The sequence below is a fragment of the Aptenodytes patagonicus genome, chromosome 2 (genome assembly GCF_965638725.1).
Source record: "Aptenodytes patagonicus chromosome 2, bAptPat1.pri.cur, whole genome shotgun sequence".
Taxonomy (NCBI): domain Eukaryota; kingdom Metazoa; phylum Chordata; class Aves; order Sphenisciformes; family Spheniscidae; genus Aptenodytes; species Aptenodytes patagonicus.
Genome location: NC_134950.1, coordinates 129719068 through 129742617, shown reverse-complemented (window position 1 = coordinate 129742617; position 23550 = coordinate 129719068). Strand labels below are relative to the sequence as shown.

At 40.2% G+C, this 23550-nt stretch overlaps 1 protein-coding gene across 2 annotated transcripts in view; it reads right to left on the bottom strand.

Moving 5' to 3' along the window:
* The window catches only part of ZNF385D (zinc finger protein 385D), a 464447-nt gene extending 453490 nt beyond the window's left edge, over positions 1–10957 (bottom strand). The window contains exon 1 of one of the 2 annotated variants that reach the window (XM_076331202.1): positions 10924–10957. In XM_076331202.1, the coding sequence (XP_076187317.1) occupies positions 10924–10942 (19 nt within the window). In that variant the 5' untranslated portion in view covers positions 10943–10957. Of the gene's footprint in view, positions 1–10317; positions 10421–10923 lie in introns of those variants that run through there. The other variant, XM_076331200.1, reaches the window with a different exon arrangement.
* Positions 10958–23550: the final 12593 nt, after the last annotated feature.

The following is a 23550-nucleotide window of genomic DNA, read 5'->3' as shown; positions in this document are numbered from 1 at the left end:
CTGAAGTCAAACCCTCTGTTTATGGCATCGCAGTGGTTGCTGTAGAGGCGATTATGATGTACAAAGCCAAAAGTGAGAAGTTCAAATTCAGAATAAGCAGCAGTATCTCATTAAATCTGTCTAAAGTAGTAGGGGATTTAAAAAAAAAAGGAAAAAAAAAACCAACCATGTATATTGAAAACAAGTAAATTAACTTCTTAAATGACTGTTTGCCATCAACTTTATTATCACAACTGTTCTCAGATATGTTACTCCAATGGTTGTAGAGACTAAGTGCTAAGCTACACATATGGAAACAAGCACACAACATGAGCAGACAGGGCTAACACAGATGGCAGCAGAGTTCCTAGCCACGCTCCTCAGTAGTGCCTGCTGTGACTGCTGTCTTCTTCTGTAGCAAAAACATACAAACAACAAAACGTGGTAACACAGACGCGCGCTATGCAGTGCTGCTCTGACAATGAAAGTGCTTCATGTCACCCTTCATACAGCACATTTCTCTACGCCAGATTCAAGATTCAGTAAGTTATGACCAGAGAACACAGATTCCTGAAAAAGCTATTCGTTCATTATAATTCCTTCTGCTACACGGATTGGTTTCGTACACACCTTCTCGCACATAGGCACATTTAAAAATACAACTGTTGAAGTACGGGTGCTAATTCTCAAGAAACATGTTAAAGATTACAAACAGGAGAAATCTGTCCTGCCATTTGCATCACAAAGTCAGCCGCTGCCAAATTTTCACAACTTTGGTAGTAGATACAGTCCTTAATTTTTCCCTACGTTAGGAAAATCATAAATGACTTAAATTAACTGAATTAGTTTCTAAACTATGTGTTGCCCCAACTTTGTTGCCCCTAACTTTGACACCTGAAGTATTACTAGGAGTGTAAGGTCCAAGGAAAACCATTGAACAAAGATTTCTGAATCAGACCTGTACTGATAGAAATGCTTACCCATCTACTTGTTAAAAGCAAAACCTGCAAAGAGCAGTGGGACAAAGATAAAATCAGATATCAGATTTTTAAAAAAAACAGCAAAAAACACAACAGTTGGGGACAACACAAGCAAGAGAAGAATTTCAAAACTGATACTTTAATGGCCAGAGAACTCAATGAAAGATCTTATTAAAATATTATTAAGCAAAGAAAGTTATTCTCTAAACAATCTCTTAACATGAGTGCCTTGAGAGTGCCCATGGCCCAATGTATCCTATTACATGACTGCAGAAGCATTAACAAATTCATTATACCAAATAGCTGAATTTATTAGGCTATGCGAGACAATGGCTGTTAATACCAAAAATTATAAAGTGCTTCCTTGGAAAGAAAAACAGTACTCTTCTATACCAGGAAAATATATTACCAACAAAGTTGTACTACTGCATCCAGGCTGTGTTGCGTGACAATTTCTTACGCAGGAATACCGTTGGAAAACAGTGAAATTCACTGGTAGGCTTGTACACAAGAAGATACCAGGACATAAAGTTGAAATGGAGCTGCAGCTTCTTCAGCAGATTCCTCAAGCCAGAGACAGGGGACACCCAGAGAAACCCACCCACCCTGCTGGCAGGGTGGCACATGGAGCCTCAGAGCAGGCAGCCATGCTACTACCCTAAAGCTGGGACCCAGAGAGCGCTGGGAGCCCAGATCCAACAGGACCTTCAGGGTTCCAGACTCCTTGCCAAAGAAGCCAGAGACAGACCCCAGAAAGAAAAATGAGGCAGTTTGCACTATGTTTTGCAAGTGATACTTCAGATCATCAGTGGAATCATTTTAGCACCACTTACTCTTGGCCTGATTTCTAGGAAGACGGGGCCATTATCTAGAACTCCCAGTTTTCCAAAGTTTTCAGGCTTGATTTTGAATTTCAACTTGTGAAAAAGTAATCAGTTGCCAGATTTTGTGCATTCTCCTTCCTTGGATGTTTTCAAGACTGCACTGAAGAAAGCCCTGAGCAACCTGATCTCATCTCAGAGCTGACACAGAGCAGGAGACTGGACTAGAGACCTTCCTTAGGACACTTCCGACCTGGTTTCCACTAGATATGCTGAATATAAGCAGAACTTAATGGATCTAAATATTTTAACTTGATTTTAAAAAGTCATATGGTATTGACGTGTGTGTATATATATATATGGTATATTGGTATACTATACCAATAAATAATTTTGCAACCTTCCTCTTTTTACACTGAGAAAGTAGTAAAATAGAGTTTCAGTTTGCAGAATACAAAAGCCATTGGCTAAAAATGTCTGTCTACCGTCAAATTGGCATCACGGTGCTACAGGAATAAGATAGGGAAAAAAAGCTAGCCATGATCCAGGATGCATCTTCAGATTTACCTTCCCTGCAACAGAACAACTGCTCAAAGTTATTAACTCCGAAAAACTCTCAGGTGTCACTTAATCATCACTTCTTGGAGATCATTTGTCTGCTTCAGTCCCTGGAACAAGCAGCAAAACAGAAGAATTCAAAAAGCCTAGAAAATAAGCTCACCGACTGATATGGTGCATACAGCAAGTGGCTACGTCCCCCAAGATCAAGTCATTCCAAGATCAGGATCTCACTGAATGTCACCACAGTTTCTGCAAGGTGATCCTTTTCCCACCTTTACATTTGTAATATAGCCCTCTCCCCAAAAGTAAAGTAATTGAGCTGGGACTAGCTTCTCAGCCTGGACATTACAAAAACAAAGACTACACACACAAAAAAAAAACAAACCAAAATATGCTCCTATTCTCATCAGACCATTACCACTTCTCAGCGAAAAATAACAAGATGTCCTCCTGTTGCACAATGAATAAAACCAGTGATAAGTTCTTTTTTGCTTCGTTAGAACTTCCCTTGGTAGGCCAAAGGCTTGAAGCAATTTACGCTGCACCCAGCTGTACCATTAACACAAACAACTGACCATCCCTCAGGCTACTTCAGTGTTAACTGAAATCAATTCCTGGACTGGGAGCACCCTGCCATAGCGAATTTACAAAACTCCAACGTCATCCAGGCTGGAAAAGACCGTGTTTCCCTAAAGCGTTTCTTGTGTTCTAAAGACCACTTTCCTCCAGTTTTTAAATGGATTTGCACACCTGAATATCTCTTGGAATTCCAACTAGCTAGTCAGCCAAAAATTCATACCTCTAGCTTAAATAAAAATTGAAGATTGCGTTCCCATCCCCTCTAACTCAGGCTTGAACATTATAAGCCATACATTAATGATGTTGAGACGTCATTATCAGGATGTCTTATATTTAAAAATGACGCAAAATCCTAGAGATATTCTGCCCAGCACAGAACACAGCAAGTCATCAGCATTGTGATCCTGGCTGATGTGAATGCATTGCAGGGGTGCCTCGATCCTTCTGCATACAGCTTCTCATTACAGAACCTCCTCTCACTTACCTCCTAAAAAATTTTACTCACGCCCACTTCTTGTCTAGCAGCAACCATGACCTCCCACATGAAACCACAGCGACTATCAGCCAAAAAGAAGAAACTGGTGAGGACACCTGGTTATACCACGCAAATTTACACAATCCAACTTCTGGAGAAAGTATCTCTTCTCAACCTCCCATTCCTCCCCCTCACTACAAATGCCAGCAGTTTAGACAGCTCCATAGTTTCAGAGCTTCAGAGTGATAAGTATTGAACAAAATACTGGAATGCTTTGTACAGCAAAGCTCAATGCAGTCATTGACAATAACAAGTCTTTTTTTCTCACTTCTTTCCACGGGCTCTTGGGTTCGTTATCACAAACTAACAGTTCCACTTTAATCTGCCTTCAGGAGAAGGTTCTACCCACTAATTCCTACTCCTCGTTTCTACTTTTCGATAATTTCAACAGGAATGTGGCAACAACTCTTAATGAAAATTGGTCATAGAGGGCACAAAAAAATATTCTTAGGTATCACAGTGCACAAGACAAGATCACAAAGCCATCTTAAAAAGAACACATATGTTTTACACAACATTTCAGTTTTATTTAATAAGCAGCTCCTTCAGTATTTACCTTCCAAATGCAACAAAGTTGTTTTTTTCGTGGAAATAAAATAATTTCCATGATACCACCACAAAGTAAGTTAAGGCTACATGCTAATAAATGAGTCAAGGTACAGCCAGTGTAATACCTTTTTACCAAAAGGACATTTATTTGCAAAACACTCTGCTTAAATAGCAACCAGAGTGCTATCTGCAAGCCCACTCACATGGCAAGAGGTGTGAATTTGCATTTGCTGGCACAGCCTCCCTGCCACGTGGCCCCTTCATTTGCACTGTGTCACCTGTCTGCTGTATTAACATTATTAAATTAATCAAAGAATGCCACTGTAGTTTTGTTTCACTTTTTATTTAATGCTTCAATATTTTAATCAGCACTAATTTAAAATCCATCAACAAAACAGAATATATCAAAGTGAACCTACAATAACAACATTCCTGGTTTAACTGTTATATGCGTATTGCAAGTCTGCTATGATTTCATATGATTGGAAATACTACAGCCTCTACCCGATTTCATATACATGGAGATGGAAGATGAAAATGCTGCCCTACAGTTTCATGAGAAAGAGAGGTTGAATCCTAAGAGGATAAAGATATTCCAGGTTTTATGATGGCTTATCCTTCTGCTGCTCAGAACAGCACTGGGTAAAGTCCAGCCCAAATACATATGGGAAAGCAGTCAGAGTTGCCACGGTTCCAATCAGTTATTATGGCGACATGATGAAACAAATTCAGTGCATAAACAGACATTCCAACTTCAGTTAATGGACAAGATGATTCATTGTTATAACATGGCAAGGCTAAATGGAAAGACAAAGACAGAGACACTAAACTGAATACTAAGACTGGAAACTTCCAGATGTGAGTATAAAATGCCCCTGAGCCAGGGTTACTCAAAATATAAAATACTTCAGAATGTACTAAAATGAGATAGTTTCTATAGTTCTGTCAGAGTAATCATTTCACCTAGCTTCACAATTTTAAAAAATAAGAGCCAAATGATCAGGAAAGTGATTTTTTTTCCTCCTTTTAAAGCATACCTTGCATTTCTGAGCAAAGTGATTTGTGACCTCTGTCTGATTAAAACTCTCCAAATCTTCTCTATAAAAAAGGTCAGAAAAATAAATCTGGTTATGGAATGGAGGGGAAGTCTTTAGTTTCTTAACTACATTTCTGTGCCAAAATTAGATTTAAATGAGTATTATAAAACTGTATTTGGAGTCTGCTTCTAAGATCTAGATGGCGAGTTTGTCATTCCACTGTAAATTCAAATTTAGAATAATCCATGGATTCGTAGCTCTGATTACTTACTTCTAATCATGCAAGTTATAATGTTAGGTTTTATCAGTATGATAAATAACCTCTTCCGTGAACTAGGGGGAAAAAGGCACATACAGCCATGTAACAGGTATCTACCGGTTTTATCATGCACATTTCTGGCCATGAAAAGTATTACCTTTTTTATAGTAACATCATTGTGAACTAATTTGAAAAACAAAAACAAAAAAAACCAAACCAACAGGAAAAAAAACCCACACACACAATGGCATTTAACTCCTAAATCAGACAAGTCCTTTAAGAAGTTGTACCTATAATGCATATAGTCTGATTAAGGTAAGTAAAGAGGTATCAGCTGGCACTTCCATCAAGGAAAAGGCTAAGCAAGTTAAAATATGTTTGTAAACCAACCCTTCTTGCTCTCCAGGTCAAACTCTTTACCCATCCATTTGTTTTGAAAGCCATGCCTTCACAGCAAGGTCCTCATTACACATGGCAAACACACACTCACTGACCAGGGAGATCCCAAAAGTGGCTGAGGCATTGAAGTGTTAGTAGATCTAAGTAGAAATAACATCAATATTCACACTTTCTGAACATATAGGCCAGAAAAATGTTTTAAGGTTTAAAGTCTGCCTGCAGATTATTCCAGCTGATCACAGAAAAGAGGTTTACTTGCTTCAAGAAGAGAACTCCTATTCTTTTATATTAAGCATATTTTATATATATATAAATATATATGTTTATTAAAATGCCTACATGAATTTCAGACATTTACTTTTACAAATATGACAATAAGCCACATGTAAAAAGTGAGGCGTAGAAAACTACGCCTCCAGCAAAACAGAAGATTTGGTTATGACTACCTCAATATGACCAAGAACATTACTTCCCAGGAGACAGAGAAGGAAAAAAGGAACAAGCCGACAGAAAATACTGAAGCACGTTCTTGAATATTTCACAAAGAAATGTGTGAAGATGAGAACACCTGACACTAGAAAGCTCAAGCACAACTTCATTTCCCTATTATCAACCGTAGAATTAGTCCAGTCCAGCCCAGCAGCAACCAGAAGTCATTAGCGTAAGTGCATACATCTAAGCTTATACAAGAGGAAAACAACGGACAGGTTTGTAGGTTTTTTTCCTCCCTCCCCATTCTTCCATCGCTTCGACACAGTTAGAGGAGTCCACTTCTCTGGAGCGATAATATGCTGACTTCTACCCTTACTGCGCTACAACCTTTCCGTTACACTCAGGTGGGATAAACACCAAACAGAAACAGAGACAACAGGTTTTGTCTTGTTCTGTGACAGCTCTAGACAGGTGAAGACTAAAATTAGTCAGCGGGTCCAGGTGAAAAAGGTCTGTGTTGCTACAGCTCACAAATATTTATCCAGCCTACCTGGGCATGATCCGACATATTGGCACGATACCAACTGATTCCATTGTGCTGGCTGAAGCACAGAGGACTGCCACTCCCCAGCCCAAATTCGGCACATTTTGTGAGCAGTTAAAAAAAAAAAAAAAATCAAATAAATTAAGAAGTAATCATTTTCTGTCTAAAAGATCACCTATGTGTACACACACACTCCTACATATACATCCAGCACTATTTACTTGTGCTATTTTCCCCTGGTAATTGTTTTAATACTAAGGATGCAGACCGACTTTTTCACTACAAAACTTTCACATAGCTTTAAAAAGGGATAGAAAATACTACTTTCACTCCAGAAGTTATTTTTGGTGGTGTCAAGTAACTTAAAACATCTTTCTGTTTCACAGCTTCTAGTCACAAACTTTCCATATCTAGTCCTCAAGGGAGGAGATTTTTTCATACAAGTATTTCAAAGTTTTCTTAAGCAATACAGCAAAATACTACTTGATTTACACTGTGGTTTCCATTATGCTACTCCTTAACATCTTCCGCCTCGACAGTATCTGTAATAGAATCCTGACTGTAGCCATCTATCTAGATTTTCAAGCTCTTAGGAGATTTTACAGGTAAGGTACCAATGCTAACCCAACATTAAATCATTTAAAAACAGGCTTTTTACAAGACACTTAATATTTATCATCTTAACAGGATCTTGAACTTTTTGCTGGAGTCTTGACAAAGACTTCATTTACTGGCTAGACGACAATGGGTGGAAATGCTAGTCCTACTTTACATAGCTTTACATGGTATGAAACTACAAAAAGTGTAAAACAAGAACTTCTGCACATGAGATCATAGGGAAAATTTCCTATGTGTTTTAAAATATTTGAAAAGTATAGAAAAGTCTCTATAATTACTCATATGAAAGGTGAGAAGAATGTCAAAGCTGGCAAATAACTTGACTCAGTTAAATGGCAGGTTTGCTCAGGTGTGCGCAACTCAATATGCACCCTGCCAGTTTAGACCCTTAAGTGATGCCTGAATAAACGTATCTTAATCCAAACATACACAGAAATAGCGTGCTTGGTCTTCAGCTGGTAGTCAATCGTAACAGCGCCATTGTGATCCATAGAGCTATGCCACTTTTTACCAACACAGGCTGGTGGCCCATTGAAATGCTTTTGCAGCAAAAAGAGAATAGGAAAGAACAACATTACTTCCCAAAATTGAAAGTATTTCATACTTTCGATACCTCCCAGTTCCCTGTGAATAGGTCTCACTTCACTTTAATAATTGCATGCATGCATGTATGAATGAGTCAAACCTGTAAGTCTGTTTGCCAGTGAAAAATTGCTGACAGCTCACATACCGCAATTTTACTTTTAGGTATATCTTACTTATAACCCCCCTAATGCTTTAGCCTGAACATTTTAAGTAAATTTTCCATTCCTGCACGAAGTGGTCAATACTGTCTACAAAAGCCGAAATTTACTTGAGTCCATTATTGAAAAAACAGAGTGTTTCTATAACTTTGAAAATTTAAGAAGCATATAAAATAATACTACACTTTTTTTTGTCCCCAAAAATCTCCCTGTAGCACACAATCAGTATTAGGGACATACAAATTAGAGGTCTAATTTTGTTTTTACCTTATATTTGGAGCTGTTAACGGATAGTAAATGACCTGGTAAATAAGTCCAGTGCACCTTGCAAAGACAGTACAGCAGAAAGAGCGATTACCCTTAAAGCACAGTTGAAAATTAATTGGGATGCAAACTACATGTGCTGCAGTGTAATTTACTGTTCCACGTTGTTAAATGAGAATTGTCACATGACACTTTACAAAACATTTATAAGAAGCAACTCTGACACTGAAGCACACCACACCTTTTTGTAAAGGTAAATTAGAACCAAGTTATAAAATATCTTCCTAATTTAACTAATTTATGGTAGAGCTACTTTGATAATATTTTAATCACAGCAGCATACTGCACTACTATAACCTTTGCCATAACTGCATAGCTGTATTGGTCAAAGGTTTCCCGTTTGGCCCAACACCTTACACCACGTGGTCTGTGGGTTCAGTTCTGGCTCTTCTCAGGTCAGTGGCAAAATTCCCACCGACTTCACTGCATCCAGGATTTCGGTCTATGTGCCTAGCTACTGTATAACACCCACAAATAACAGGTATATAACTTAAAGGGATCCCACCAACTCTCTTTTTCATGTGAGTTACTCACCACTACCAGCATTACACTCAGAATTAACAGGATAAATATTTACAACTATTTTTAAACAGACACTTTTATTCTCTAATTGGATAACAGTTCCTTTCTTGCACTGTCATTTATTTTAGAGGTTTTTTAATACCCACTGACAAAACCTTCGCTCAGACTCTTTTAGTCTGTTTCCTCTTTGCCTTATGAAAGAGGCACAAACAAGCAAAAGAGAAAAGGAGGTATGGCTGCAAAAATCACACTAGCTCAGAAATATCCAGGTGACAGTCGGTGGGAGAAGCAACTTCTAGTTTTCCTTAATTTCAGACCTGCACTTGGGGGGTATTACTTTCATAGCAAGCACCTTCTTCAGAACACCGTCGCCTAAGACGCCAGGCTCCCCGTCATCCCAACACCTTTGTCGTCAAGACTACTGCGTGCGCTCTATATACTTGTGAAGACTACAGATTACTCCTTCAGCCAAATTATTTTCTCTGGAACAGGCACAAAGTTACTTTGGGGACTGACATATCCGACAACCGACAAGCACGAATTAAAGCAGAACTCAAACACAACTTAAACGGTTACTTTATCCTTGAGGGGTTAGGTCAGAGACTTCTGCAAACACTCTTACCCAAATAGCAGGTTTAAAACGCATGGGGAACGCACAGCTAGAACGAATTCTAGGGAGATTTCCAGGCACTGCGACCGTACCTCCCCAAGCAGTTGGGTTTGTTCATCAAAGCACACAACGGTGGCAGTCAAGTGGTACAGTAAGGAAACCGTACGTGACAGATTTGGCTCTGAGTAACCGCATTCACCCTTCAGCACACAACGGGTCACAAACCTGAACACTTGTTTTCAATAGTTCGTGTGACACCATCCCCTTCTATGTTTTCAAAGTCAGGATCTGTTTTTGGAAGGACTGTTTGCCTGCTGCTTAGCCTTGGAAGAGAGCATCTATCTCCCCGAACAATTAAGGGGGGGGGGGGGGGGGGGGGGGGGGCAAGAGCACACAGGGCAAGTATTTTTAACAGTGCTTCCCGGGCATTAAATCCAGACAGATGCAAGCCAGAAAAGATTTCGAGAACTCTTCCCGGATTCACTGGCGTTTGCCAGGCTGCAAATGCTTTCTGCAACAGTCAAAGAAGCCGCTATCAAAGCAAGATGCCAAAATGCAGGCGAACACTGTTCCTCTCCCCTGGCCTCGGTATGTGGTAAATAAAAGGCATGAGGCGAAGCTCAGCGGAGTTCGGGCGCAGGGAGCTCGCCTCCCTTCGCACCCGCCGAAGGGGAAAGGAAAAGAAGATCCCCCTGCCCCGGAGGAGCCGAGCGGGTACAAGAAGTCACAGACAAGTTGGCCTCGGGGCTGCTCCGCACGGACCTCGGGGCTCCCGTCCCACCTCGGTGCGCGCCCCGCCGAGCCCCGCCGCCGCCGCGCCCTTACCGTGCCGCGGCTGGGGCTTGCCGCCCGGCGGCTTCTCCTTCCTGCCGCCCGCCGCGCTCCGCATCCGCCAGCACGCCGCCCCCCTGCCCAGCGAGCCGGCCATGCCGCGGGCGGCGGCAGCGCCGCGCACCGCCGCGCCGAGCCTGGCGGGGAGAGCGCGGGGGCGGCGATGGAGCGCGGGACCCGCTGCCCGGCGGCGGCGACGGCGGCGGCGGGCGGGAGCAGCGCGGTCCCGGCGGGCCCGCCTCCGCCCGGCCCGGTGTCAATCAGCGCGGGCGAGCGGGCGGGCAGCGCCGAGTCCCGGGCAGCGCCGCCCCGCGCCCCCCGCCTCGCTCAGCCGGGGCGGCGTAGGGAGCGCCGGGGGACGGCGCTTGGCCCCCCGCCCGGCCGGGTCCGTGCGCCGCCGCGGTCTGCGGGGGGGGGGGCAGAGCGGCGGCAGCCCCCTGTTCGTAGCGTGGGGAGGGAGAAGATCAGAGGAGGCGGTGGTGCGCTCCCGGGACCAGAAGGCTTCCACACTTGGGAAATGACAGTCCTCAGCACAAACCTCCTCCTGCCCGCCGGCAAGTCCTCCTACAGCACCTTCGCTGAAAACCATGTGTACGTTACCTCCTGCCATCAAAATCATTGCTTCTGCACACTCCTGACTCCATAACGATGAGTAACTCAACCTGAGCTTCCCACTTCCCACAAGCCCATGTGTGGTGAGACAGCAGCCTCCCTCCTTCCCTCCCTCACCTCCGCGGAGCACCCTCTTCCTCGCTAGGGTCCCGGGGACTTGCCCCGCCACCGCGTGCCTCCCCTTGCTTTGGCGTGGGGCCGCCAAATTTCTGTAGAAGGATCGCTGCAATGTAATAAACGTAATATTCTCTGAAAATTGTTGTCCTCTTAAGATCAGATTTAGTGATTAAAAAGTTACAGCCACAGAGAGATGGAATATTAGCAATTTTCAGGCAAGAAAAAATAGTTTGAAAGGCGGTTGTAGTCCCGAGGATTTGGCAGAGCAGTATGTTTCCTAAGTACAAATAACGCGCTTAACTTTTGTTTGTAATCTTGATAATAAATCCACCCATGTGTCAAATTATAGCAGTCACTGCAACAGCCCTGAAAAGGTATTCCACAGTTGATTTTTAATTTTTTCGTATGCCTACATATCTATATGTCATCAGCACCTCCACCAGGCGTATCCTTCTTTCTATCTGGACACTTTGAAATGCAGAGAGAATGTATGCAGAATTTGCACTGATCCTTCTTTTTTGGGGGGGGGGGGGGGGGGAGGAAAAGAAAACCTCCTTCCTGTGCCACTGTATTCCATCTCTGTTTCCTTGGCTTCAAGAAGCTTGTGGAGAAAGATAATTAGGATTCATTGTTATCATAACTTTAAAACTTATTCTTTGGAAACTGACTCAGAACCGAGTTGCCTTTTTTCTTGTTTTTTGCTTTTGAAAGACTCTCTTTGGCTTCAAAACTCAAACAGCCAAGGTGTAAAGGAGCCACAGCCTACTACGCAACAGCACTGTTTCGTCCTCCAGTTAAAAATTACTCACCTTTTTTCCAATGCTGATCTCCTCCAACTGGCTCTGCTAATCCGTTATCCATCCTAAGCCCTGAATTCCACCCAGCTGTTCTGCCTCACCTGTGAATTCTGGCTCGCAGAAGTGAGGCAGCCTGATGTTGTCGTCTGCTGAAGCTGTTGGTGTTTGAACACGCTGCATCAGGGGTGGTTTTCATTAGCATTGGGAATGATTCATGTGAACAAGGATCACTGACCTTGACCTGACATGTACAGATACACCCCGTGGTGATGAATGTAATAGAATAAACAGTTAGATATGACTGCTTATTCCCTCTTGTAGTGTTGTTCTTGCCCAATTCTATTGCACTATAATACAAATAATGACTCATTTGCTTACCCTCGTAATATCACATTTAGAAACCTGCTATTCATCTCCACTTGAAGGATCTTGAATAAATACACTCCCAAAATGACTGATTGAAATCACATATATTTCTATCACTTGATCCTGTTTCTGTTGTTATCGATGGCTGTGTGGTGCATCATGTCACTGCTGTTCTACATGAGGATGTTTCTTACAGTGAATAGTCTTTTGGTAAATGTACTTTTATAATAGTATTTACACAGGGGAGGAGGCAGAAAGAAAAACAAAAGAAAATAGATCTGGAGATATATCTCCTTTTGCAAAGAATATGAAACTCCTACAGCAATTAGTTGGAATGCAAATTAAGACCAGGGTATAAAAAAGTTTTGTAGAGAGCAATGTTTTTAAATGATATAAAAATATATAGCATATAAAACAAGGAATTAGTGAGGAGAAGGAAAAGTCTGCAAGAGTTGTGTGTAGGATTAATATTCCAGAACAGGTTTAATAAATAGGAAACCAAAAAAGACTTATACCAACCTTACATACTTAAATTTGTCTTTGCGCAAAGAGGTATTTTTGCAGAAACTTCCACAGCTGAAAAAATATATTTGCAACCCCTTCTTGAAAGATTGATTTTTCCATCATCAACATTTAATAACTTTCTTTTTTCTTTTTTTAAAGGAGTGAAAGACACAAGAGTCTTCTTAAATATTATTGTACAGTGTAGTACATGTGATTTAAAGGACCATCACACTTATTCATCATATGCCGACAAAAGGTGTAATGGAGAATATGAGCAGCCTCTGTTGAAAAGAAAAGGTACAGATATCCTAAAATGATAATACTGAATTGTTATATGATACCTCTATGTATCACACTGTCATTCCCTTAGTGTACCATTATCATTTTTGTTTATTCTTGTTTATGTTTCCTGCTCATTTAATGTTGAAGATGTACAACAGTTTTCATGTATTAACTTGGGGCTGTTTTTCCACTGGCGAAGGAGTATTTGGATGTCATATCTTTCTGTTTAACATGTTCTTTGCATAGATGCATTAAACAGAATGGTGATTTGAATACGTGTTCTAAATTTTGCTTATACTGAACTGACTTATTCAGACCTTCACAAATAGGAGCATTGCCATACTTGCTTTTTTGCTTAGGCACCTGTTGTTTTACCTAAGAATAATATGGAAGAATTTCCAATAGCACCATTTCTCAGTACTGAAATTATTATACTTGCTTCCTTTGGAAAGGGGAATACACAGTACCTTCTGAGGACACGACCTCAAATTTGTAAGTCTTCAGCTCAGTCCATGGTAGCAATCCAGCTCTAGTCTAGAGGCCCCAAGGCAGTTCTGCCCCTTCTCACCTTCCAGTCCAAAACTTGCTGGCAACATGCTTGTAATTTACCATTGAGAAGAATTTCCTCTTACTGTCTTTTGGTACCGAAGATATCTACCTTCTCCTGACCTGGCCAAACAGAGGAAAGCTAGATGGGGTAGAAAAGCACTTCACAAAATGGCACAGATTCCTTGCTTAGCACCACTTCACGTTCCACATGGGAATCTGTGCCCCTTCAGAAGATGCCTCCAGCTTATAATGCATTATGCAAATATGCAAGTGATTTTGTACAAACCAGACAAAAGCAGAATAACCACAAGCATCTTTTTGCTGGGCTAACTTACCTGCCGACAGCTGCCCTCCTCTGCTTTGTGCAGGTGCAAAGCTGTGACAAAGCAGCTAAACTGGCACCTGTACCCCAGCTTGTTCTTTCACGGCAACGTCAGCTATATTCATGCATTGCTTTGGGTCCGCCTGTGTACGCTCCTCTTACGCTTCCCAGTGCTAGAGGAATTGGAAAAACAACGGGGTGGCTTTGGTGCCAGCTACAAGGCAAAGCACAGGGCAGGAGTTAGGCTGTGGTGGCTCTTGCCTTGGCAATAGCAGCATCCACCCCCACCACAACTTTATAATCCTCAGCATAGTCTTTCTGAGTCTTCTTTCGTTCATGGGCTAGGAGCAGCTATGCATACGCTGGCACCAAGTCCAGCGAAGATACCGTGCCTGCATGGTGGGCAGCGGGGTTCCCCACCAGCCCAAAACCACTGCTATAATTTTATTTTGAATAAAGCAAAAATAGTGACTTATCTTTGTATCTACAAAGTTTAATTTTCAGGTTACATATTCCCAAAATTCAACATATACTTGACTTCCCAGAATCTTTAAGTGTAACGTCATTTCTCTTACTCCTAGTAACTAGGGAAAAGAGACACTAACTGTGAAACAATGTCACGCTGGAAAGCAACATTTCTGTTCTCTATGCCCTTGCCCGTGTTTCTTTCAATGCACCTCTGTTTCTTCAGTTATTATGCCCAACAGCAGAAAACTTGTTTTCCAGCAAGTGGAAGTGAAGGGATGCATTTCCAATGGGTAGGACAGGAGATACAATTCATAAGCTGCTCCTAACCCTTTCATGCCACACAGAGTTTGACCCGGTTGACTGTAAAAAGCAATTGAGGGTCTGCCCAAAGAGTCAGGGGTGCTGGGTGGATGCACAGTTAGGCAGAATTCCCATTTCATGCAAAGAGGGAATAAATATGGAGATTCAGAAAGCCCACAGGATACAGCTTTGACCTTAGAGCATTTTAGTTACTATTCTAGAAGCTTAAATTTGATAATGGTCCTACTACACATTGAATGTCCTGCCAAAAGTCCATTTTACTCAAACTTTTACTCAAATCTGATCAGAGGGAGCTACTTGAATCACAATCCTGTCTCCGAGATGTTGTTGTGGGACAGAGTTGTCTGCACAATTTTTGTATTTTCATCCAATATACTGAACAACTACAAGATTTGTAATCTCAGGTTCATTTATCCTAGTACTGATGTTTAAGATATTTCAATATTTCACTGTGTAACTTAGAGCAGGCTGAGGAAACTGCATGTACAAGTACATCCCTAACGCAGTGAGCAAATATTCAGAGAGATATAAGCATGTATTTCCAGGCATCACCGTTTAGTAGCTCACAAATAAACTGGGAGGTTTCTGAATGAAATAATAGTTGTAAAAGCAAGTATAAAGAAAAACTGAGTATTTACTGCTCTTTCAGGTCAGTCAATTTTTGGTGAAAAACAAAACTTATGTAAAAGCAGTTTCTGTTTTCAAAGCTATGGAGTTATTGCAGGGGTGCCTCTTGGTCCCTCATATTACTTAATGAAATGGAAGTTCTACTCGAGCTGGATCAGAAGACAGATTATCTTTAGGATGTGCAAGAGAGAGGGTCCCAAGAGGGCACACTGCTCTCAGGTATTTACTAGCTCTTCTGCTCTGGATACCCTGAGGAATGGGATTTTAGATAAATATAGAGCAAAAGTATGCCCAGGAATCTTTAAGAGAAGAATTAGAAGGTCAGTCATAAAAGGCTAAATTCAACTTATAATTACCCCAGTCACAGAATTTAAGAAAGAAATAGCTATGGTAAGAAAGTCTAAAGAGATCTTCCTTTTTACTTCTTTCCAAAATGAAATAGATTTTCCGTGAATTTTCTGAATTCCTTAGCAAACAAATTTAGCAGTTGGAGAGAAAATTCCCATTTCTTCCTTTTTGACACACATTTCGTGTGATCTGCAACTCCTACGTTATTTCCTATGTTGGTTATCTTTCTCAGTGCTCAACTTGGTCCCTGTTATAAATATGTTTCCCTGTCACTGTGACAGAAACATATTTGCTGTGCTTTATTTTAAAAAAGTAGTAGTAATATAAGTTGAAGTCAGTTTAACATAATATAACTGACGATAGAATCTGGACTAAGAATTTAGTCCTTACAGAAGTAAGCAGAAACGTACATTTCATATCCTAACTAGAATAAAGCCATTGCCCTGCAGTGGGAATTTACCCTGCAAAAAAAAAAAGGGCTAGCTCTTTTTCACCTGTCGCCTTCTTAAAGGTTCAGTGAGTCAGACACAGCCTTAGTTTCTATTTGCAGCTCTGTAGGAAGCTGCAGAAAACCTATTGCCAGGGGCTGCAAAACGAACGTACTGACTGAAACATTACGTCTCCTGGCTGTGCATCTCCCTGCCAACAGCCACAACATCTGAGGCATCCCCCCGGCATACGGTAGGTTGCAGGAGCTTGCAGAAAAGCTCACGCAGATTTTATGGTACTAGCAACTGCGAATGGTTTGTTTGTTCTTTGTTTCTGTGGCCATAATTCAGGGTTTCGCTCTCTATTGCACTGGAGTTATGCCTGAATACGGTGTCAGGGATTGGGCCCTAACTGCAGCAGCTAAAAGCACATCAGACACAGGCTATGCTACATCCTTACTGAGTAGCATGTTAATGTAACTAAACTCACACAGTTATGGAGGTCTAATCACCCATTAAATCTACTCCAACTACATTATATGGCTTTTAGTCAAAAACTGTGGCTTTAGGTGTTTTTGGTAAACAGAATGCGCTAGCATGAAGCCACATGGAGTAAGACAGATTTGCAATTTTTAAACACGTCTCAAAATTACATACTTCGGTCTGTGTTTCCCCCTACTTCAATAACCACCTAATTATTGAAAGAACTGCTACATTAATATTTAAAGTAAGTATAAATAGGTATCTAACAACCACTCCAATATAACTTTAAGAAAACATTCTGTGTGCTTCTACGTAACATCAATGATGAATAAGGAACAAAAATAAGGAAATTCCTTTGGAATTAGGTGTACAGGAGATCCCTGATCACTAGCATTAGTCCTTTTTCCTTTGGCTGGTTCCCCGCTAGTCACCATATAACAACATTTCTTTAAATTTCCAGTTGCCTTCATCCTTCCTCAAATTTCTTTGGTGCTTTCACTGGCCCCTAATGGAACCATTTATGTTCAGGGTTTATTCTCTATTCCTTTTAATTTTGGATCCATGCAGTGTTCAGGGATCATTCAGAGTGGAGGGGATGGCCAGAGCTCTGTCACAGTCAGTAGCTGAATTCCAGGACATCGACGCTGATGACCTGACCATCTAGCAGAGCATGCTGATGGGTTCCTAGGTTATTCCAATATTACTGCATGACACCTCTGTGTCACTGTTTCCTTCTTCTTTGATATGCTACGAAGAGAACTGTCACAATCCAATGGCACACACTACTTAACCTTTTTGAAACCTATTTGCCCTGAATAATAGAATTTTTGCAATTTTGCTCTTTTGGCCTGCGGAGGAAAGGGTTCAGAGGTGGAAGGGTGACATTTAGACCATCAGCAGGAGGCTAACCAACGTGTCCCTTTTCCCTGTGAAAACCTTTCTCTTCATCCACACACCAGAAAAATAATCTCATCCTGGAGTGAGAAGCAGATGCTGGTAATGTTCACAATTATGATGCATGTCAGGTCACGTGCTGCCTAGTTGATGGGCACATCTCACAGCTGGCAGAGACCAGAACTGTGTGAAACGCGAGATGGGGGTTGTTGTCAGCACTTCCTCACCGCTGCATCTGCAGCAGCGGGGGCTCTTACCACCAGGCACAGTTCTGACGGACACGTTTTGGCCTCACCTATGTGATCTTTCAGTCTCGGTCAAAATAAACATTTCCATGGTACTGCATGAATAGAGAAAAAGAAAACAGCATTTGCATCCTATGTAGGAAACAGGGACAGGAGACAAGAAGCAGCTTCTATTTTACCCAATGCCCAGCTGAGCCGTATAACACACTGCTCCCAGAAGCCAGTGCCGTGTTGCTGACCACAGGAAAGTAGCATTCCTCTCCAGGGTTGCTTCAGCCTGTCACAACCAGACTCTGTCTTTCCTATAAACTAGAGATAAAAATACAATTTAATGTTTGACACCTCTTGAGTTCCCAATACATTTTTTCATATTGAGCTTTAATAACCGCAGGACTAAGGGGTACGGAAGTACATGACATGTATCAGATACACACCATGGAACCACCCGACTTTTAAAAACTGACAAACCACAGAGTTGTTAATAATGATGCGTGTCTTTCTATTTTTTCATGTCTAGCTACAGTAAAACTAAAAGGCACTACACACACATAACTGCTCCAAATCTGCCTCTGCTATTTCTATTTCCACTGCATATTTTTCAGCATGAATACATTGGATCTTTCAGGATTTCATAACCCTATACCTCTCAGAGGCATTCTTTATATAGATACAGAGTTATATACATCATGTGTAACTAACTTATTTGTTTCTTAAATAGTTGGCAGTTCATCACTATTTCAGTCATTCATTGGCCCATGCTAATATAAAACAAGCAATGATTCCTATCAGTAATCAGAGAGTTAAAACTTATAAGACAGTTGTTCATAATGTGACATTTTTATCCCATGTGACACCTGTCGCATGAGTTCGGTTTAATGGCGGAAAAGATAATTCTAGGTAACTCCAGTCTTCAAAACACAGCAAAGGAATGAAAATCTAGGTTTGCCAAAACCAAAGATGTAAAGCACATACACTAGGCTTTATTTCTGAATACAAGGCTATACATTTGTTTTCAGAACTCAAACTCAATACAAATTTGAGCACAGCTGCACACAAAAAAGGAAATAAATATTGATAATTCAAGTCTACATACCTAGAGTCCCTCTTCACTTCTAGAAGCACACTGTACAGCACTGCTGTAAGAGGCCAGAGACAAAAAAGCCTGAATATTAAAAGCTGCAGCAGTTCAATAGAACAATGCAACACCGTCTTAGACTTAGGTGCATCTGGCACTACCGTCAGTACTTCCACTCATACTTAACCAGCAATATTAAGTATTCATTCACATGGAAGGAAACATTTTCTAAAAGGATTCATATTTTGCTCTACAATTACCTAACCTACAATAGAAAAAAGAAGGTATATGAACCGCTGCACCTGATAAAGTCAATTGACTTCAAAGGGCTTGGGACTTTACCCAGAATTTTCAAAAATATTTTGGACAATACGATACTGAGTTTAGGTCAACATTAGATGAAAGTCTCAAAAATACTGGTCTGATGCTGTAAAATTTTCATCTTAAATGATGATACTGATTTTAGTAAATCTTCCTGTGTGAACTGCAGGATTGAGCATATGCAGATGTTAAATAATGCATAGCTAGAAGTATTATTTATTCTGATAAGATATAAATTCACCAAATTGATCTACAAACACTGGAATTAAATATAATGATGTTTCAGAGAATAGAACTTTCCTACCACGTATACTATGTCTTCTAAATCACACGTAGTTGAAATTTTAGGTACAATAACTGTAAAGAGCCTAGTAAGAATATGATAAACCCAAGGCACATGAAATATTAGGTAGCGTTCCCATGCTTTGGAGCAGGTTAATATTTTCTATATCCAAATATCAAAGGAAGAGAAACTCAGTTTGGATCAAAGCTCAGCTTACCTTATTTAATTTCTATTCCTGTGTCTGTCAATGGGAAACTTGCCTTGGTAAAGACAAAGGATGAAATCTAATATATAGCACATATCTAACACATAGCACAATCACCTAAAATTAGGGAATACAATGTCTAAATTATAAATATTTCACTCCCAAAAGAGAATCAGTAATGTTGTGCTATGTGTCTATGGGAAGACCTGCCCCAGAGGTGGATTCAAAGGGAACTCTATTAGAAAACTGGCAGTTCACAAAGCTATTTAGAGATTGCTAAAAGTAAAATACAGAAATACTCCAGAGAGCAGAAATAAAAATTCCCACAGGTCTTCCTAACAAAGTAATGCTGACTCTTGTTTCTTCTAATATAAATATGTCAATTATTTATCATATAAGAATTTATATAATAATAATTATGACCCAAAATCAGCTGAAACACTGAAAACATGCTCCTTACTTGGAAGAGTCTATAAGGCCAATGGCTAATGTCCAATCCTAAAAAAGATATGGATTTAATTCTGAAATGGCAGAAAAGGGCTTTGAATCAGAATTTGTCACTTTCTAAATAAGTATTCCAACCACTAGGCTATCAACTAAAAGGGAGATTTCCTTTTTCAGCCATATTTTAATTTGAAATTATATTTAAAATAACGGCCCAAGCTACATTTGTGGGGCAGCCACCTCTTTGTTGCTCATTAGGCATGCTGCTAAGAGTTCCTGCTAAATTGTTTATCTCAGGGGTTTTTAAGCAGAGATACTGACTGGATCTAGATCCTGACTGAGCTTAGGTACAAGCCCGGTGCCAAGCTGGGTGCCTGCACTCTAAGTCCCTGATTTTGCCTGGCTTCCAGTGAAAACTCAGAAAGAACTTCAGGATTTTCAGCTCAGCCCTGTAAGTACTTAGTCTTGCAAGCAAGGGATTTGTGGGAACGGTCCCTTAACTTTTCATGTTCCAAGTTTCACATGCCAGAAAAATTTAATAGACCGTTCTGTGGTTTTGAAATCACGCTGAATACAGACCTAGTGCCAGCAGTTTTAAAATAATTTCCTTCACTATTAGACATAACAGTGCGGTGGAAGTTTGAACTAAAACTTGCTTCCTTGATTAAATATTATCCCCCTGCCATTCTGACCTACAACCTATAAAGAAAGCTCTAGAGTATATGCTTAAGCATGCATATAGTCCCATTAACTTCACTGAGCATAACGAGAAAACCAAATGAGAGTTTAAGTTATTATTTTAACATTGTTCAGAAGGACTGAACAATTAAATGTTTCTTTGGAGAGATACATTGAAGAGATTGTGCTCAATGACATGTTGTTTTCAGCAGAGGAGAATTTTGTTTGCTTAATGGCAAACACTGGATTTTCACAGATATTGAAATTGCTCAAATGACGTGGATTTATAGGAAGCTGTGGAGGGTCTGAGAAAGTTGAAATTAAAAAAAAACCCACTATGTGTTAACGTATAAACAACTTCACATTTAAGTTTTTACTATTAAAAATCCTCTTTGTTATTTGAGAGCATTTGAACAACTAAGAAGATGGATAAAAATGTTTGTGGTCCTAAAATTTTCATAGATTCAGTAACTGATATTCAGTAACTATTATTTAAAGTGTGGGTTCTTTCTTTCACCCTAGAGAAAAAAAAAATCAGTTATCCATTTGCAAAGGCATACGGCATCACATGATCAATCCTCTACCCCATTCTAGTAACACATGTATAGCAAAAGTCCTTCATCTAATTACTTAGAAATATCACATATACCTGCCAAAGGTAATGAGATGTATACCAGTGAGATAATAGAAGAGAAAATATTACAAATTTAGGTTTTGACATATAACATTTTACCAGCTTGTAACTTGTGAAATTATTGTACAGAATTTCATTCAGAAGTCCTACATTTGACCACATGCTAGTGATACAGCTCTCAAAAATCTAGGATTAAATGCATCTTTTTAAACCATTTGGTCTTTCATTTATTGAAAAGGCCATACAAGAGCAAATTGAAAACTCATACTGTTATTCTTAGTCATTAAGAAATAACAAAAGATCCAGTTGCTGTCAGTTTTCAGAAGATTTGGTTCCTGGTCTAAGGAAGTCAATTTTTGTTTTCCCAAAAAATCAAGCTAATCATTTGCACTGCACATGTTATATTTAATTCCAAAATAGTCCCTTCTGTGTTATACAGCTAGCTGTAGATAAAACTCAGTTTCTTATTATATACTCTAGAACTCTCTCTAATCAAAACATTTTTTGTTTCCAAGTGGCAAACCTAGGTGTATATGTTGCAACTAGGCATAAAATGAATCATTAGTTCAAATTAAAGCCAAATTTCTTTGAACTATTGATACTGACAAAGTAGCTGTTTAGCAGTAGGAAAAATGTGTCTTAGAAATCATCTTAAACAAAATGGTTGTCATATTTAAATAGGATTCTTCTCCCCTCACCAGCTCACTTGAGCTTGGGAATCCTAGGCTGTTCCTGCTGATTTTGCCTCAGTGACTCATTCCAACTAAGCTTTTTTTGATTTGGGTGTTTGTGTTGTTTTATGTTCCATGGTACTGTGCCATTTTGAGAGCACAGATGGTATTTTTATTAATAAAATAGGATGTATAGAGTCATATAGAATTACTCAGTGCCCCCTGGTCTTATCCAAAAACCTAAAAAGAAATGTTAAAAAAGGGGGGGTGGATCAAGAAAGCAATTAAATTGGGTTAATTGACATGATTCTGGACTCAAAAGTGTTCACTTGGCTCCGAGTTCTACATTTAATGAAGTATTGGTTTGCACAATCCATCTGTGTGTAAGTGCTTGAGAAAAAAAAATGGACAGAAAGTATAAACAAAGCTTTTAATAGATCCATTAACAAACAGATAAGCTGACATTTATCTTTGGTATGTCAACTACAGATGAATCTCATTACTACATTAACACATTTTCCCATACATTTCCCTTGAGCACATAAGGCTTTTTTACGGCACTTGTTGTCCTAGACCCAACCTGTCATTAACTGTACACTTTCCAGCTGGGGAAATAGCAATTCCTACAGCTTCCTCTAAGAAAAAGAAAGTTTTCCCTCATCCTCTCACGTCCATTGATAGGATGTCCTAATGTCGTTGCAAAAACTGTTATCCTTGGACATCCCTATAGAAGGAACAAATTCCCTTCTTAGCTGAATAAATGAATGCTTCATCTTTTCAGTTGTGTGGTACAAATATATTCTGCCATGTCCATGCACAGTCAAGACCTATATAAGTGTCCTTGCAATATATACATTTATTTGGAATATGCAAAAGACACCCAGGAGTGCACATTTTCTGTATTGTCACGGTACCTCACAACTGCAGACTTTTACTAGCCCTTTCAATTCCCAAAGTCTTTCTCTACTTTGCATGCCGTGTCACTTGGGATTCCTGTGGTAGCATCCTCAGAGAGCTGGTGAAAGAATCTAGATAAAATTAATAATTTATAAATTCCCCTCTACTGTTCCTCATTTTCAGAAATCATGTACCCTTTTATTCCACTGAAGCGCACACGTTCATTGCAAAGTGGAAGCTACTTTCACACAGTGCTTCTCATGTAACTTTTTGGTTGCAAAGCTGACTTGTGCACCTTTTGCCTTCAGGCGGTTAGTCCAAACATAAATTTCAGTATTAGCCATTATTCCTGGGGATTATGCCCCAGAGCTAGGGATTTTGCTATCCTCGTGGTTCATGATGGGTGACAAGCAAATCTTTAAAATTCCTGCAGAGTGATGTTCTCCATTGCAACACCTCTGTCCTTTTCCATATGCTAGCCATTATCTTACCTCGTATGGTTTTCCACAGTGTATACAGCTTAATGCACAGTTCTGTGACCCAAACTGGAGTTCTGCATGCTTTTTGCCTAGAAATTGGGATTCCCTTTTGCATCAGAGTACTGTTCACTTTCCACAGTCTAAGCATGGCCTGGGTCACTTCTTTAACTTCACAAA